The sequence below is a fragment of the Aspergillus bombycis genome (assembly GCF_001792695.1).
Source record: "Aspergillus bombycis strain NRRL26010 chromosome Unknown contig00040, whole genome shotgun sequence".
Classification (NCBI taxonomy): Eukaryota; Fungi; Ascomycota; class Eurotiomycetes; order Eurotiales; family Aspergillaceae; genus Aspergillus; species Aspergillus bombycis.
This window is the reverse complement of record NW_019170042.1, coordinates 251661-266862: the sequence shown is the minus strand read 5'-3', so window position 1 is coordinate 266862 and position 15202 is coordinate 251661. Positions and strand designations below refer to the sequence as shown.

Here is a 15202-nt window from a genome sequence, read left to right as displayed (position 1 = left end):
TGTTTCTCTCTCTCTCTCTCTCTCTCTCTCTCTCTCTCCCTCTATCTGTACATTCGGGGCCGGCTTCCCGACTTCAAAGTAACGAGTTGTTCAGCAGTAACTTGCGACCCTCCCAGTGCGACAGCTCGAAGATCAGCAGTGGCCCACCTATCTCAACGAACAGTCCAACTTTAAGAATCGCCAACATAGGCACCGGCACAGGGTGCCTATATCTCAACCTACTCTTTTTCGAACAAGCACTAACGCTCTTAATATAGTAGAGCTCGTAGGCCAAGCCCGCCGACTACTCAGCACTGTGCTCTTGGAAAGCCCTGACGTACACTTGCGCCGGAGCCGTGTATCTCCTGGAAGGGAATCAGAGAGAAAGCTATGCGTGGGCCATGTCCGTTGTGTTGGGAAGGGGTATGGAGCCAGCAATTCTCTCGGAAAATGTCCACTTGTTTTGGCCCTTGAATAGATCCAGTAAGTTCTAGCATTTGTCGCAGTATGCGATTGCCCTGATCTGGGTGTCCTGGTTTCTAGCTCATGCTCACCGTTGAAAGGATGACTGCGTTCAGTGAAGATGATTGCAGTTTAGATTCAAGAGTCATGCTCACTTGGGTGGGTTGCAGGCCATAGACGTATTAGGGTTTCCAGAAGAAGGAGACGGTGTCTACTGCCCTAATCTTCTCAACCTCGGCTTTCAGCCGCTCAGCGGCAATTTCTCTAGTGGTAGTAAGCTCAATTGAAGACACTATATCGTCCCAAGGGTTTTCTGGAAGGAGGTGCCCTTCTGAGAGAAACAACAGTGGCGCAATCTCGCTGTGGTGCGTTGGAACGTAGAAGGGGAGTGAGGACGACATGGTGCATAAGGACCATCTCGATATGCTGGATACCTCAGAGTCACATCCCCTCAGCACGTAGCCTCTGTGCTTCTTTCCAACTAGTCTTTTGTATGAAACGGTTTGACGATATTTTGGTGTTTTTGCTTCCATCCATCATATTGAAGCCCCGCTCACGTCGCCCCAAATAAGTAGGAGACTCCGGGGTAGACCCAATAAGCCGAGGCCTGAAGAGGCCCACGAGGTTGGTTGGCTCAGCGCTACAACCGCCTCCTCAACAACCTTCACAACGGATGTCCCTCAGTTTGCTGTAGTGACCGGGGGCACCTCTGCTATTAGGAATGCTTGCACAACCGCCTTTGTGCGGGAGGGGTGCTGTGGGTATGGCCTTTGCTAGACCTTTTATTCTTTCTGTCCTAGTTAGCATGGTAGATTGAGAGATAGGGATATGGTGCCGGATCCTGCGTCTGCGATAAAGGCTGTCTTGCCGGACACCGTAAACTGGACATCTGGGTCGGTAAGGCATTCTTGAACAGTTATGCTATCAGACAGTCGTTGGGGTGAAAATGGACATCAGAAGTGAATTCGATAGTAATAGTAGTCCATGTCAGTTCCGACATGATGGTTACCAGGATCTGTCGTTGCAAGCGACATCCATAGATTGGATTCTACCACAATCTAACGCTTGACTTCAATGATTGGGTTTTCGTCCGTTCCCTGTCCTCCATAACTCAGTGAAGCTGCGAAGAGTGGGCATTGGTTCGAAATGGAAGGAGTCTCCGGCCGGGCGAAGACAGTCCCTATACTATCTGTGTAGACTGCACAGTAGAAGCACCTATATATAAAAGTTGTCCTGTCTAAAGTGGTCACAATGAACTATTTGCTTCTATACACATTTCCCCAGGCTCAGGCAAATCTCCCACCATGGACACATCCATCTCAGCAGCCAACCTCTTCGACGTATCCGGGATTGTGGCTGTAGTGACCGGCGGTGGCAGCGGTAAGCTAAACGCCGAATTATCATAAAATGTCCTGATAAACCCAGAGCTCACAATACCTTCATGCGCCCAGGCCTCGGTCTCTTCATGACTAAAGCATTGGCTGCCAACGGCGCAAAGAAAGTATACATTCTCGGACGAAGGGAGTCCATCCTTGACCAAGTGGCCGCAGAACTGGTTAAATTTCCCGGTCCCCCAGCCTTCAACATCCCCTCCGTCCAGCGCTTCTAACTTGGCGTCACAGGGCAAGGACGTCGTAATCCCAATCCAATGCGACGTAACCGACCAGTCAGCCCTCAAGGCCGCTGCTGCGCTCATTGAAGCAGACACCGGCTATATCAATCTCCTTGTCGCCAATTCCGGTATCAGCGGTCCATCCGGCAGCGTGCCGCCCGGCTCAAGCATCGCAGAGCTGCAAGAAACGCTATACAGCATCCCAATGCAGGAATTCACCAACACGTTCCACGTGAACTGCACCGCGGTATTCTACACCACGGTTGCATTTCTGGGCTTGCTAGACGCGGGGAACAGGAACGGCAGCTACGGCAACGGGCGCAGCCAGGTGATTGCAACGAGCAGTATCGGGAGCTTCAACCGGCGCATCACGGCTGGGTTTGCGTACGGGACGAGCAAGGCTGCCACGACCATGATGATGAAGGTGCTGGCAACCTATTTAGTGCCATATCGGATTCGTGCGAATGTTCTTTGTCCTGGGTGTAAGAGACGTCCCTTTTTTTTTTTTTTTCCTTCTTCCAATGACGAAGTCCAAAGCGGACAAGAGTACTGACTGAGACCGTAGTGTTCCCGACTGATCTGACGACGGATCTGATTCAGGGGAAGAACCCTACTGAGGAGGGAGCGTTTCCTCTAGACCAGATCCCTGCTGAGCGAGCCGGCACGCCCGAGGATATTGTGGGCGCGCTTTTGTATTTGGCGTCGCGCGCGGGGGCCTACTGTAATGGGAACTGTGTGCTTACCGATGGGGGTCGGCTGAGTGTTACGCCTGCTACTTATTAGATTAGATTGTTGAATTCGAATATATGACAGGTCAGTAGTGAACTCTGGAACTATGACTGGTTGATTCGGTTTGCTCTGCTGTAGATGATTATAAGTATGATGAATAGCCTTCCAAGTAGTTCCAATTTGTTAGTCCACCTATCTAAAACGTCAAGGGTTGTTCTTGATCAAGTATCGAAAGAGCTATCTGGGTAGACACTACTGTATCACTGGTAAATAACTGAGCTCGATAATAGCAATCATACTGAGATAATTGGCGAAAGGGTGTCTTGCCGAAATTCGCTCCCCAAAAGGCTTGATACTCAGTCAAAGCTCCAAACATGAGCACGATGTACCAATATTAGACCCCATCAATGATTAGATAGTGTACGGCGTGCCCTTTCAGATAGATCAGGCTTGGCTTGGTCTTGGACCTTTCAGCCATAGCGCAAGCGCAGATGCTAAAGACAGATTACGCCCTCTCTCACAAGCTCCAGTAGTAAGGCTAGGGCAGAACGCTAGATAAACGCATCCCGCCAGTGTAGGAAACGTTGAGAAATATAAGGTGACCTCTAAGAAAATTTATTGCGATATATCCTGTCTAAGGCCAGTCTCTAGCATCTGCTGTACTGAACGCCTAGGGTAAAGTCTCAGAAACGCTGGTGTTTAGCAAATCGAGATTATTATCACTAACCCAACAAGCTTGTAGGAGCTGCTACTCGTAGTAACACTTCCAGTTAAGATCACCAAGACAAAAATGACGGGGTTGGCCATGCGCTATGGCCAGAATTCTCGCATTAAAAAAAGGCAACTATAAATGTCGGTTGCAAACCATATAGCTTATAACTAAATAGATAACAAGCTTCCAAGCGTGTAATATCTTGAGGTGAAACTACACCGACTCTACCCTGATGCCTGAACTTATTCCACTTCCAGGTTTCAAAGCGTGGACACCAGTGTTGAGATGTATCCGGCTGAATCCCTATCTTTGCGCCGACAGGCATAGAACGCACACTGGTGGCAACAGGTTTCGCTAGCAAGGTTTCTCTATAACTCGTTGATCACACTGCATTACACCCGAGAGTCTATCTCTGTGTACCACTGACTGAATACGTATAAAGCACTGCTGCATTCCACTGCCATTGGCTACCTCGCACGTACGCACTCAAATGTCGCAAATGCCATAAAAGAACCAGACCGTTGCAGGAACAGACTATCATCATCACCATCACTACCCATACCTACACTCAAAGAACGAGCAAGCAAACACTACTCGGCAGGAAATAAATCTTCAGAAGCAAAAACGTATGTTCAAAAAGTAAAACGAGAAGGTAAAGCCATCATCATCATCATCATCATAATCACCACCACCATCAGTCATAAGCGCATTTCCACCCAACTTCTATCCCCGACGAATGAAAGTAACAAAGAAAGAACACTGCACTTCATCCCATCCTCACTGACGCCGCTCGTCGAGAGATACAAGGGAAGTCACGTTATCACCGTCGTCTGCGGCGTGGCTCTTGTTCTGAGGATAGTCGGACGGGTGTCAGGGGTGATGCATTTAGTGCTGGTGGTCAACTGTTAATTTCTACGTCCTATTCCGGGGGGCGTGTGTGTGTGAGAGAGAGAGAGAGAGATGTGGGTGCATACCTTGCACTGGGAGCAGTTGCAAGAGTTGCATTCGCCGGAGCAGCAAGAGTTGCAGTTGCAGGGAGTCATGGTTGCAGAGGGATTGGTATGAACTTGGATTGTTCGAAGGAATGAAAGTAGGAGAGTAGTTTGCTGTTTGAGAGAGTGGTCGTCTGATTCTATCAAGGTACTCAAGCAAGGGAAGACAGGAGTGAGGTTTATATATCATCAGGACACTGCCGATCAAGCCCTGCTTACTACCCAAGGACAGGATACAGTTCACAACCCCCACCAATCCATCGACACCCATCAGCCACGCATGATGCTGGACGTCTGCTGACCAGGGTAGCAAAAAGAAAAGAAAAGAAAAGCCAAGGATAAGAAAACGCAGGTTGATACAACCGAAACAAGCATGGTTGGACATAGAGAGACAGGTAAGCCCCCCACCATGGCAGAAGGTTTGCTTCCCTATTATCGGATCATTTTAATGGCCTCGCGCTGGCAGTAGTGGGGTTTGATCGGGGCGCTTGCAGATACGACGATCTGCGTTATTTTTTTCTTTTCCTTTTGTGGCCCTCCTTCTCTGAGGTCATGGGAGCTTTCAATGGAGGGTGAGATACTCATAGATCGGCCAAATGTACGACGGGTTTTGTTCGATTATAGGTTGCCTCTTGCTCGCCCGTTGAGGAACGCATGCATCCGTTGCCTGAGCTATCTAGCTATGATGCTACAGCACTTCACTATCTATCCGTTTCTGTCGGAGTACAGGACATGACCATGATGCCCTGTTGGAGGGCCTTCCGTCATGCCACGTTGTGGTGGGTGGGAGTGGGGAGGTTTTGGGAAGTGAGGCAGCTAGTGAGCGGCTTTGGCGCTGCTCTTCTTGAGGGATTTGATTCATTGATTGATTGATTGATTGACGGAGTTACTAATCTGCTCTTTCTTTCGTTTTTGTCAAAGAGTGGAGCTGGGAAACTTGGAACCTTGCAGTTGTCTATGATGTATGGGTTGTTTACTTCATGCATGTCACACATGCGTGGCTTTGTCTTGAAGGTGGGGGGGGGGGGGAGTCAAATCTCGATTTTAAAAGCTGGTTGCTCAGAGTACGACCGGTAAGAAGAGGATTTCAGTAGAAGAGAATCAAGTAATCAATAGTTGGTCTATCTCAGTAGATTCTCATGACCCATCTGATCACTGCCTCTTCTTTCGCCCTTGAGTTGTATACTGTAGACTGTTTCCTCTCACCTTTAAACCAAGAAGCGTACAGGCTCCACACAGATCAGAATGGACCGTACAGCCATCCAGTGATTAGTCTTCTCGCCCTGGAGGTTATTGGCCCACCGCCCCGGTGGTGGTTACATGGTACTACTATACTTGGACTGGACCCTCGCCCAAGAAGCCCCGTAGCGATGAGTTGCGTTACGCGGAAGCATGTCGTCCACTGGAAAGAACCAACAGACGAGAAAGACGCCGAGGAACGATTTCACACCGGCCCACGCGCGGGTGCCGCAGGAAAAGAAAAAGTTACGTTGGTGGATTATGTAGGAAATACTCGGACGGTTCCGAGATAAAGTTGGAATGGGGGCATCTTCGGTGGGTAAGGAGAAGATCATCGGGTGATCGAAGAGGAGGCAATGACGATAGCAACGTCCTACAGGGGAAAAACCAAAAAACCCCCCAAAAAAAACAAAGAGAATGGTGTACTGCGTAAACCATGCTGTGAGAAGTAACCGTCGACTATCCTCGCTGTATCAAAATGCTGCGATCCCATGATCCCGACATACCCCGCCTTTTCGGTGCCTGAGGACAACCAGTCACGACGGGCATGGGCCCTACCGACATACTACTAGTACTACACTGTACATACACGCGCAGAGGAACGCTTCCAGGTAACGCTTGGACCTACTAGCCTGCGAGGTAGAATGAAAGGATTTCCTACGGTGAGGACTACTGCCAGGTACTCTCAATGATGATGGCGACTCAATTTATTCTTTGCTTGAGTGGAAGCCTATCACTGTATTCAGATACACATATGAAACCCCATCCCTGCAACCCCGATTCCAATTTAATGCATGATCTTCTCACAGCGAGTCCAGAGGCGTTTCAGCTTATTTCTGCCCGAGGCGGACCGTCAGTTCAATCACGACTCCCTAGGTAAAACCATAGATACCGGACACTTACGGGGCACTGGCACTGGCCGGCGGGGCACTGGCAGGAGGCGCCACAGCTGCAACCGTGATCAGAACCTATGGGGGTCGATGATTAGCCAAGTCGCCTTTCTGGACTCGACTTCGAGTCGAGGAAGAATCACATCGTGGGCAGGGAAATGCAGCTGGGCGACAAGCGAGGATATGGGACAACAACAAACAACCCCCACTATTATTACCCCACCAATGATGAGAGAAAGGAAAGAACGGAGTGACTACTAACCCATGATGTATTGAAGGATTGTGTTGGGATGTCTTTTTTTTTTAAAAAAAAAAAAAAAGGATCTAAAGGGATCGATCTCGTAGGCAAGTGATTTGGAGGAGACTTGAGAGAGGAGAGTGTGAGAGAGAGCGAGACGGAAGGGCCGTATTTTTATAGGTGAAAGAAAAGGGTATTTATAGCCGCGGCGACGGATGCGTCTCTTTGATTGAATCAACTCCATCGGCCCATAGAACCGAACCCGCTCCCCTCGCAAGGAGGGCGCTTGGACATGAGCACATTTCGGCATGACCATTTCACAGCTTAACTCGTCCTTTTAATCGCCACCGACCGCACGAAACAGTTCACCTCGTGCCCGGCTCATCTACGTGGATGCTGACACAGGCAAGGCATAGACACCAGATCATTACGTATTAGAAAAGACCGGTCGTTGCTGACCCAATGCAACGAACAAAACCCTATCTAGGGACCACTCTCCAGTGCCGCATATCACGGCCACTATCGAATCGCCAACATGCACAATAACGAGGTGATCCATCGCATCTCGTGCCGGTGTGGGACAGCGACGCAAGAGGTTGTACTCGGGGCAGACCCTGCTGTCCTCAATTTATGTCACTGTATGGCGTGTAGGACAATCACAGGGCAACTATATTCCTCATATCATCTTCTACAGACTCGCCCATGGAACATCGACCGCCTCTGCGAATATAGACAATCCACCGGCACTAGCCGATATTTCTGTAGGACCTGTGGCGCCCATGTATTTGCGCATCAGAAGCATACAGGGCAGTACTTCGTCGCGGCTGGACTGATAGTGGAGGGGCCTCGTCGAACCAAAACCATCTGGCATTGGCGAACGAGCGATACCCAGGATGGCGGGTTGACTTCCTTTCTTCCCGGTGAATCCAAGGAAACAGCGTCCGCATGTTGGCTGGAGCGCGGCTGCAACAACCAACCCAGCTATTCCGCCGAGATACCGCCGGCGGACGACAGGAGTCATGGCCTGCGAGCCCGCTGTCACTGCGGGGGCATTGTGTTCTACATCACTCTGCCAAACTCCACTTCCATCGAGCCATCCTCCCCGTGGCCGGACCTGTTAGTCCCGTATCATCAGGCTCGTCCGAAAACGCCCGGGATGTGAAATGGTGGCTTCGAGATAGAAACTCCAGGTACTTAGCTGGAACCTGTGCCTGTCGATCGTGTCGGCTGGCGAGTGGATTCCCTATTCAAGCGTGGGCATTTATTCCAAAATCAAATATTGTCAACGCCCGCGGGTCACCGTTAGGGTTCACTGGAACTACGATGCAGCGGTATGAAAGCTCTCCCGACATCTATCGAGAATTTTGCAACCGCTGCGGTGCGACGATCTTTTGGCATTGTCAAGAAAGACCGCTAGTAATAGACGTGAGTGTCGGATTACTTCAATCCCACAATGGCACCAGAGCTGAAGAACTATTGGAATGGTATACTGGGAGAGTGAGCTTTGCGGAAATGGCAGGGGACCAACAGTTAATGCAACGGTTGGAGTCTGGTCTGAAGGGGTGGTCGGAGAAGCAGGACATCCGCGGGAAATGAGTGTTCTACTTATGAAAACTTCTCGATCTTCATTTGAAGTTCCTATGCTCGTGGGTTGTTCTGGCCTTCATTTGCAATGGTTAAACCAGTTGAGCCAGGGTAACCCACCTTCACCGCCTACCCAAGGAAGAGTACCTGGTACCTCGCTCAACAAAAAATAAAAAAAATTGTAAAAAATGTACAGAAGTTCCGCGTAAATTATCTCGTGACACTGCCACTAGCCGTCTTCTTCACAGTGATCGTGTCGCCTTTTCATTTCATTTCAGTCCTTTTCATTCGCAACGCCCATTACACAGGGGCTCCTTCGCCATGCCACCACCGTTCCAGTTTCGTGGCAATGACCGGCGGTCACAGAATCACCACCCCAAGCCTGAATTCACATTTCGCTATTCGCGACCCCCAACGTCCGAGCGGCCGCTCCTCAGATCGAAAAGAGAAACTACGCCAGAGCTTTTGGTTGCCCAGGAAAATGGCGATGATAAACCAGCACTGAAGTTTGCGCCTCTGGAGAGCCTCAGCGATAGCGAGGAAGCTGACATGGACGTGTCCTCCGATGAGAATGACGACGAGTCGCGTCCTCGCAAGAAACGCGCCCTGGAATCGAACAACTGCGACACGCCGGCCTCAGCGCCCACACCACCGCCCGCTCCCAAGTGGTCTAACCCAGATCCATACACAGTTCTACCGCCACCAGATGAGACTCAGTCAAAGAGAGTTGACGTGGTCAAGCTGATCCGGAAGGCGCGGATAGCTGCCAGCGCGCAACCGGCAAAAACGGATGCCGTAGCCGACAACGAAGACTTCATTTCGTTGGGTGGCCTGGTGGACGAGGAAGAAAGCAAATACCAGCCTCCACAGGACGCGCCCATGGGCCCAAGGAGCCAAATGCAAGGGAAAGATTCTGCGATTGGAAGCCGGAAGAGAACGCATGACGATGAATTAAAGGGTCTTTCGAAGAAGACGGGCAAGCCGCTGAATAAGTATTACTCGGATGGCTCAATCATTGACGAGTGGAGAGTGCGCCCGTCTGAGACAGGCGCGCCTTGGTTTAACCATCTGACACCGACATTGCACTTGAGTACAAGGTCGGTCCTCGCCAGCATCCTCTACCCCAATCTATCAGGCCCCATTCCTAACAAGCGAGCACAGGCTGCACAACGAAATTCTTTCCTTTTATCATTGGGTGAAACCAGTGCAATACGAACAGATCGTCCGAGCCGACTTAATTGAGCGACTCCAGACTGCCTTTCAAAGCAGATATTATGGCGTGCAGCTTCGTGCATTTGGTTCGTTTGCCTCAGGGTTATACCTTCCAACTGCCGATATAGATCTAGTTCTACTCTCATCCAACTTCATGCGTCATGGTATCAAAACTTTTGGTGAACGCAAGGGCCAGATTTACGCCTTCTCTGCATTCCTCAGGAATTTAGACATTGCGGTACCCGGTTCAATAGAGACGATCGCGCATGCTCGGGTTCCCATCCTGAAGTTTGTGGATAAAATGACTGGCCTGAGAGTGGACTTGTCGTTCGACAATGATAGTGGACTAGTCGCCAACAACACTTTCCAGCAATGGAAGTCTGAGTATCCTGCCATGCCCGTTATTCTTTCGGTGATTAAACAATTTTTGTTGCTTCGAGGGCTGAACGAAGTCCCTTGTGGTGGCTTGGGAGGATTCTCGATCACCTGTCTTGTGACAAGTCTTCTACAGCACCTTCCACATGGCCCTCAGTCGCAAAACCTAGGCAGTGTCCTCATGGATTTCTTCGACTTTTATGGTCATGACTTTGACTATGAGACTGTTGGTATACGGATGGACCCACCAGGCTATTTCAACAAGGTACGCAAGAGTCCGAAAACGTTCAATCGTAAGCACGTTTCATGGCTGACTGTTCGTTGACAGAGAGTGTACAAAGTCTACCGGGACAACAAGGATGCGCGCCTCTCGATCGAGGATCCAAATAACGCCGACAACGATGTCTCCGGAGGAACTCGCGAAATTGCTTTGGTTTTCAAATCATTCAGGGATGCATATCGTCTTTTGAAAGACCGCATGGTTTCTACGGCCATGGCAGGAGACCAACAAAACAGCATTTTAGAGTCCATCATCGCCGCAAACTATGATGAATACACCGAGCAAAGGTGGCAGCTGCGCCAAATCTTCCAGACACATCCCAGATTCGCTCGGTATCAAGCGCCACCCTCGCCTCCTCCACCTCCTCAAAGCCCTCCACCGGCTGATTCGGCCCCTCCTCCACCACTGCCACCTAACTCTCCACCTCCCTCTCAGGAGCCCAAGGAGAAGTTAACCAAGCTGCAAAGGAAGCAACAAGCCTCGCGGGAACGTGCCGCTCGTCTGAAGCGATTGCGGCCTGACTTGACTTCCGTTCCAGCCTCTATCACCAATGAACAAGCCTTGATTGTCGGCGGCTATAAAAATCAGTCTGACATGGACAAAGATCTCGCCAACCGTGAGAAAGAAATGAAGTAGTGAGCCGAGACTAATGGCATTCGCGAAGTGTCGAGTTATGTACGAATACTTTCTTCTCTGGGCATATATATGTCCAGTACACTTTTCCATCCTATTCATATAGGATCACTTCTCTGTTCACGTTTTATCATGCATATTGCTTTTAACTTCAGATACCCATTATCATGAGCGTGCGAGATTCGTTGGGTGGACCGTTTTTGTTATCATTACTGAGCAATTCTAAGCTTCTGACAGCGCTGCAGCATCGCCTTGTCTATATTCAGTTTCCTAACTTTTCACAGTCATGACGATGGCGAAAGGTCCTTCCAAAGCTCGTTTCTTGCGTAAAGACCGGTTGGTTATCTCTCCTATCCATACTTAGCGGCCCTTCACCACTTAGGTAGACTCTTTCTAAACCCTCGCTAACCGCCTCGCAGGTTTCATGGGCACCGTGCCACCTGCAAGCGTTTTGGATTCAGGTAATTCTCCAGAAGACCAAGCTTGCTCATTCCTGCCTTGGCAGGCACTAGATGAAACCAGACACAGAATCAGAAATTGATAGTAAAAATCAATCCAATTTGGTACAGTGATGGCAGGTTTTCCTGTCGCTGTTCTTTTCCTTTCCACCTCCTTCTCATCAAGGAAGCGCTATATGCGATTCCTTGGAGAGGATGATTCGGACTGGAGTCGATATTTCAATGAGGTAAGGTTTCTCGATAAATATATAGATCTGGGCGTGCGTGTTAATTTATACCTCTATTCCACCAAGGTGAAAATGAATATTTGGTTGTAGTTTTGATTTTATTATTATTTTTTTTCTATGCTTAGAATTGCTTACAGAAAATATATATCTAGCTTTGGAAAGATTTAAAAACGTGTAATTCATATCGTAAGTCTATTGTGATTGGTAGACAAGATCACTCATAACGGCCACGTAGTCATAAAGATAATTCTTTTCAATCATCAATGGGAAAGGAGGAACAAACAAAAAGTTACCTTCCCCGGTCTATATTGGAGCAAAACATGTACAATGGATATTTACAACGCAACATCCGAAGGGGCTGCATCGACGGGTATCTTCGTATCTACTGCATCCAAGGGCGGAGTGATCATTGTCTGACCATCCCTGGTAGCCGGAGCTGCTTTTTCCTGTCCTGCGGAAGTGAGTCCAGCCAATTCCGTTTTCAAGGCGAGATGCTCGGCAGACAAAGTGTTGACGAAGTCCGTTCCAGGACTTGGCCAGACAAAGTCCACCCATTCGGAGCCAAGGATCGCCTGGATTTCCTGGGCAAGGGATAAGATTCGGTGACGACGGGAGTCTGACCAGGCGCGGTCGGTGATGATCCCCTCTGAGGGGGTGAGAATTGTGGGCGCTTGGAGAGCTGAAGGGACGGCGGCCGGATTGGATTGGGTATAGCCGGTTTCGGTGCCTTCTTCGTCGTCTTTGTTCTCCAGACCCTCGATGATACTGTGCCAAACTCGGAGCGTCTCGTGCAGTTCGTCTAAGTTGCTCACACCCATCACACTGACGCCGAGTCGCTCGCCGGTTCCCAGGTTCACAACTGAGAGAAAGCCCGGATCTGCGTCCGCGGACCGAGCAAGAGGCGGGCCCAAAGCACCTACTTTAGCGCCCTCGCGGAGCCACGACTCGAGTGCGAACCGGATGGCAATCACCTCGATCTTTTCGCCCTGAGTATCGGCCCACTCCGCAGCGCGGTGAATTGCGCTTCTCAACCCGTCTGGGGCGGGGTGGAAGTCTCCCATACTACCGATTGGTACGCCAGAGCGACGCAACAGACCCATCCCCAACGGGGAAGCGTTGGGTACCACGTCGACGCCGGCAGCCACGAGACGGGGCAGGGCTTCGGTGAGCAGCCGGGTATTCTGCAGAGTGAAATTGGCATAAGACATAACGATGTCGAGCGGTTCGCCCGTCTCCCGTAGGACCATTTCTGCGAGATCGCTCAGTACATCAACGGGGTATCCTGATATACCCACGTAGTGAATGGTCCCCTCTATGTCACGAATGCGGCGCAGTTCCCGGACAGCTCCAGCACCTCTTGTGGCGAGACAAATTCGACATCGTGGCAGTAGACTACGTCGAGGTAGTCGGTGTGGAGACGGCGAAGACTGCGCTGAACGCTATATCGCACCCATTCCGGGGAGTAGTCGAAGGAAGAGGACGCGACTCGACCGACTTTCGTGAGCAAGCGGTATGTGTAGCGGGGGAAGGTGGACTGGACGAAATCGGTGGCCAGCGCTCGGCCGAGGAGTTCCTCCGCGGGGCCGTAGTAGGGAGATGTGTCGAAAGCACGGACACCACTAGTGAGCGCACGATGGACCAATTCCGTAGTCGGGAGGGCGTAGGGATCGTGGTTGTACTGAGAGTTAAATGTCGCAGTGCCCATGACCAGTGGCGGCAAATTCGCCGACAGCGGACCTGAGGGGCGACCCATTGTCGCAGTCAAAGAAGAGTTCGGCGAGGAACTCAAACGGAGTTGATCAAGGGTGAACTACCTCGTAAGCATTGACTATATGTAGAACCGAGCGAGAGACAAGGGTAAGGGAGGGGCAATAAGCGTTGATAAGCGATCGGAAGTCTGGACAGTGGCCCGGCCTTTTTTTTTGGATTTCTAACCATCGGCGCGGAACCTCCGCTCGGGATGGCGCCATAGCGGACACCCCATGGGCTCCCGGAGATTCATTGTCGCAAAGGAAGGGCAAGAGGCTGCAGTTGGAAGACGCCAGAAAATTACACGGGGTACCGACCCCACCAAACGAGAGCGGTGCGTGACTCTTAAGTATGGCGGGTGTTCCTGATTATCTCGGCTCAAGGCGGTGATCGATCAAAATCATCGGTGGCATTGACTTTCTTCCCTTTGCTTCTTTGTCTTCTCGTCCCCTTTTGCCCCTCGAACTCTAATGTCTTATGTAAGCTCAACAGGGATTCCTGCTGGAGCCTTTTATTCTTCAGAGGTGCCAATGGTAATTCACAACGTCAATAGATGGCGGTTGCATTTATACACACTTTCATCATCGCCTCCAGACTGAGGGCATAGAATGGTTCCTTATAAGTACATGGACAACGCTGTCTCTAGAACACAAGAGTGGAGTAGAGGTCATAATCAAAGGGAGCACCTGGAGGATAGATAGACATGGCGAGTACAGGAGATGATGGTGGTCCGATCCCGCAAATGTTCTCATCATAATCCGATCCATCTGTAGCCCCAGGCCTTCCAACAAATAGTATACACAAGAGGATATAATCCGAATGAGATAGGCAGGGATGCATCGGATGACAGAGTCGGATTCGTGGGACGCGGGTCCAATCACCTCCGATTCCGTCTCCAATGTCTTCCTCCACTGTTATCTGACCTGGCGTATAAAGAAGAACGGGGGAATTAGAAAACAAATCTAGAACTCTCTCCAACCCAGATGTTGGAATCACCAAAACGCCATGCTATGCTGCAAAAACCGAGAGGGAATATGTAATAAGTCGATGGAGTTTATAGCTTTTCTTTCGGTCTCTCGTATATGCTCGATGCGGTCGCCTCGACCGTGAAGGGCGCTCGTTTTAGTCGACCCGAGATTCAGAAGGCGTCCTTGAAAGCAGTTGCGAAGTATTCCATCTCGACGGACTCCAGCGCCAAAGATTCACAGGCCAATCCTTAATCCTTGTAAACCTTGGGCTTCCAGCCTTCGCGTAATTCCTTCTCTTGGGCAGCTTTCTGTTCAGCCTGGCGGAGTTCCATCTCTATCCGTTCCCGCGCACGAAGAATCTTGCTCTGAAGGTAGAAACTGCCTCCCTTCTGTGGGTCGTTCAAATCGAATAGCTTCTTGAATCGTTCCATCACATGTTCCAAGTTGGTCTCTCCACCCTGGGGAGGCTTGACATTGAGAATTTTGCAAGCCTCATCGAGGGTCAAACCGGATGAGGAGAAGCTGCTTCCGCCTTTGCCTTGGACTGCTTTATACTTGCCGGTAGCGGAAGCCTGCTTGTAGGCCTCGGCGAAGGCTCGACCGAAGACTCGGGCGCCCGTAACAACGACCTGGGAAACGATACGGTGGGCCTGAGGGAAACGAGAGAATCCGTTAGTGAACTGAATCCAAAGGGCGTGGAGGAAAGGCAAACAGTCACATCGTAAACAGACATGGACGACTTACCATGTTGACTAACTGTGGATGGAACGGTAGTTCTTTGGACCAAGAAAACGGACACAGGGTACAAAGGCAAGGATATGCGACAAAAATCAAGTCTGCGATCGCGGTAAGATACACGCAAA

The 15202-nt window shown here is 50.3% G+C and overlaps 5 protein-coding genes across 5 annotated transcripts; 2 read left to right on the top strand and 3 right to left on the bottom strand.

Moving 5' to 3' along the window:
• Nucleotides 1-1745: 1745 nt before the first annotated feature.
• ABOM_006304 (SDR family NAD(P)-dependent oxidoreductase) lies at nucleotides 1746-2836 on the top strand (the record flags this gene model as incomplete). Its single annotated transcript, XM_022533433.1, has 4 exons — nucleotides 1746-1821; nucleotides 1893-1996; nucleotides 2064-2535; nucleotides 2619-2836. 4 exons carry the CDS (start codon nucleotides 1746-1748, stop codon nucleotides 2834-2836), a joined length of 870 nt encoding a protein of 289 aa, XP_022389309.1.
• A 5922-nt stretch (nucleotides 2837-8758) lies between these two features.
• ABOM_006303 (putative topoisomerase family protein TRF4) lies at nucleotides 8759-10940 on the top strand (the record flags this gene model as incomplete). The annotated part of the gene is made up of 3 exons (XM_022533432.1): nucleotides 8759-9534; nucleotides 9599-10289; nucleotides 10353-10940. 3 exons carry the CDS (start codon nucleotides 8759-8761, stop codon nucleotides 10938-10940), a joined length of 2055 nt encoding a protein of 684 aa, XP_022389312.1.
• Nucleotides 10941-11957: 1017 nt separating this feature from the next.
• ABOM_006302 (L-galactose dehydrogenase (L-GalDH)) lies at nucleotides 11958-12869 on the bottom strand (the record flags this gene model as incomplete). Its single annotated transcript, XM_022533431.1, has 1 exon — nucleotides 11958-12869. The coding sequence occupies one exon, from the start codon at nucleotides 12867-12869 to the stop codon at nucleotides 11958-11960; it is 912 nt and encodes a 303-aa protein (XP_022389326.1).
• Nucleotides 12870-12934: 65 nt separating this feature from the next.
• On the bottom strand, nucleotides 12935-13375 carry ABOM_006301 (L-galactose dehydrogenase (L-GalDH); the record flags this gene model as incomplete). Its single annotated transcript, XM_022533430.1, has 1 exon — nucleotides 12935-13375. The coding sequence occupies one exon, from the start codon at nucleotides 13373-13375 to the stop codon at nucleotides 12935-12937; it is 441 nt and encodes a 146-aa protein (XP_022389311.1).
• Nucleotides 13376-14587: 1212 nt separating this feature from the next.
• On the bottom strand, nucleotides 14588-15086 carry ABOM_006300 (import motor complex subunit PAM16; the record flags this gene model as incomplete). Its single annotated transcript, XM_022533429.1, has 2 exons — nucleotides 14588-14989; nucleotides 15084-15086. 2 exons carry the CDS (start codon nucleotides 15084-15086, stop codon nucleotides 14588-14590), a joined length of 405 nt encoding a protein of 134 aa, XP_022389310.1.
• Nucleotides 15087-15202: the final 116 nt, after the last annotated feature.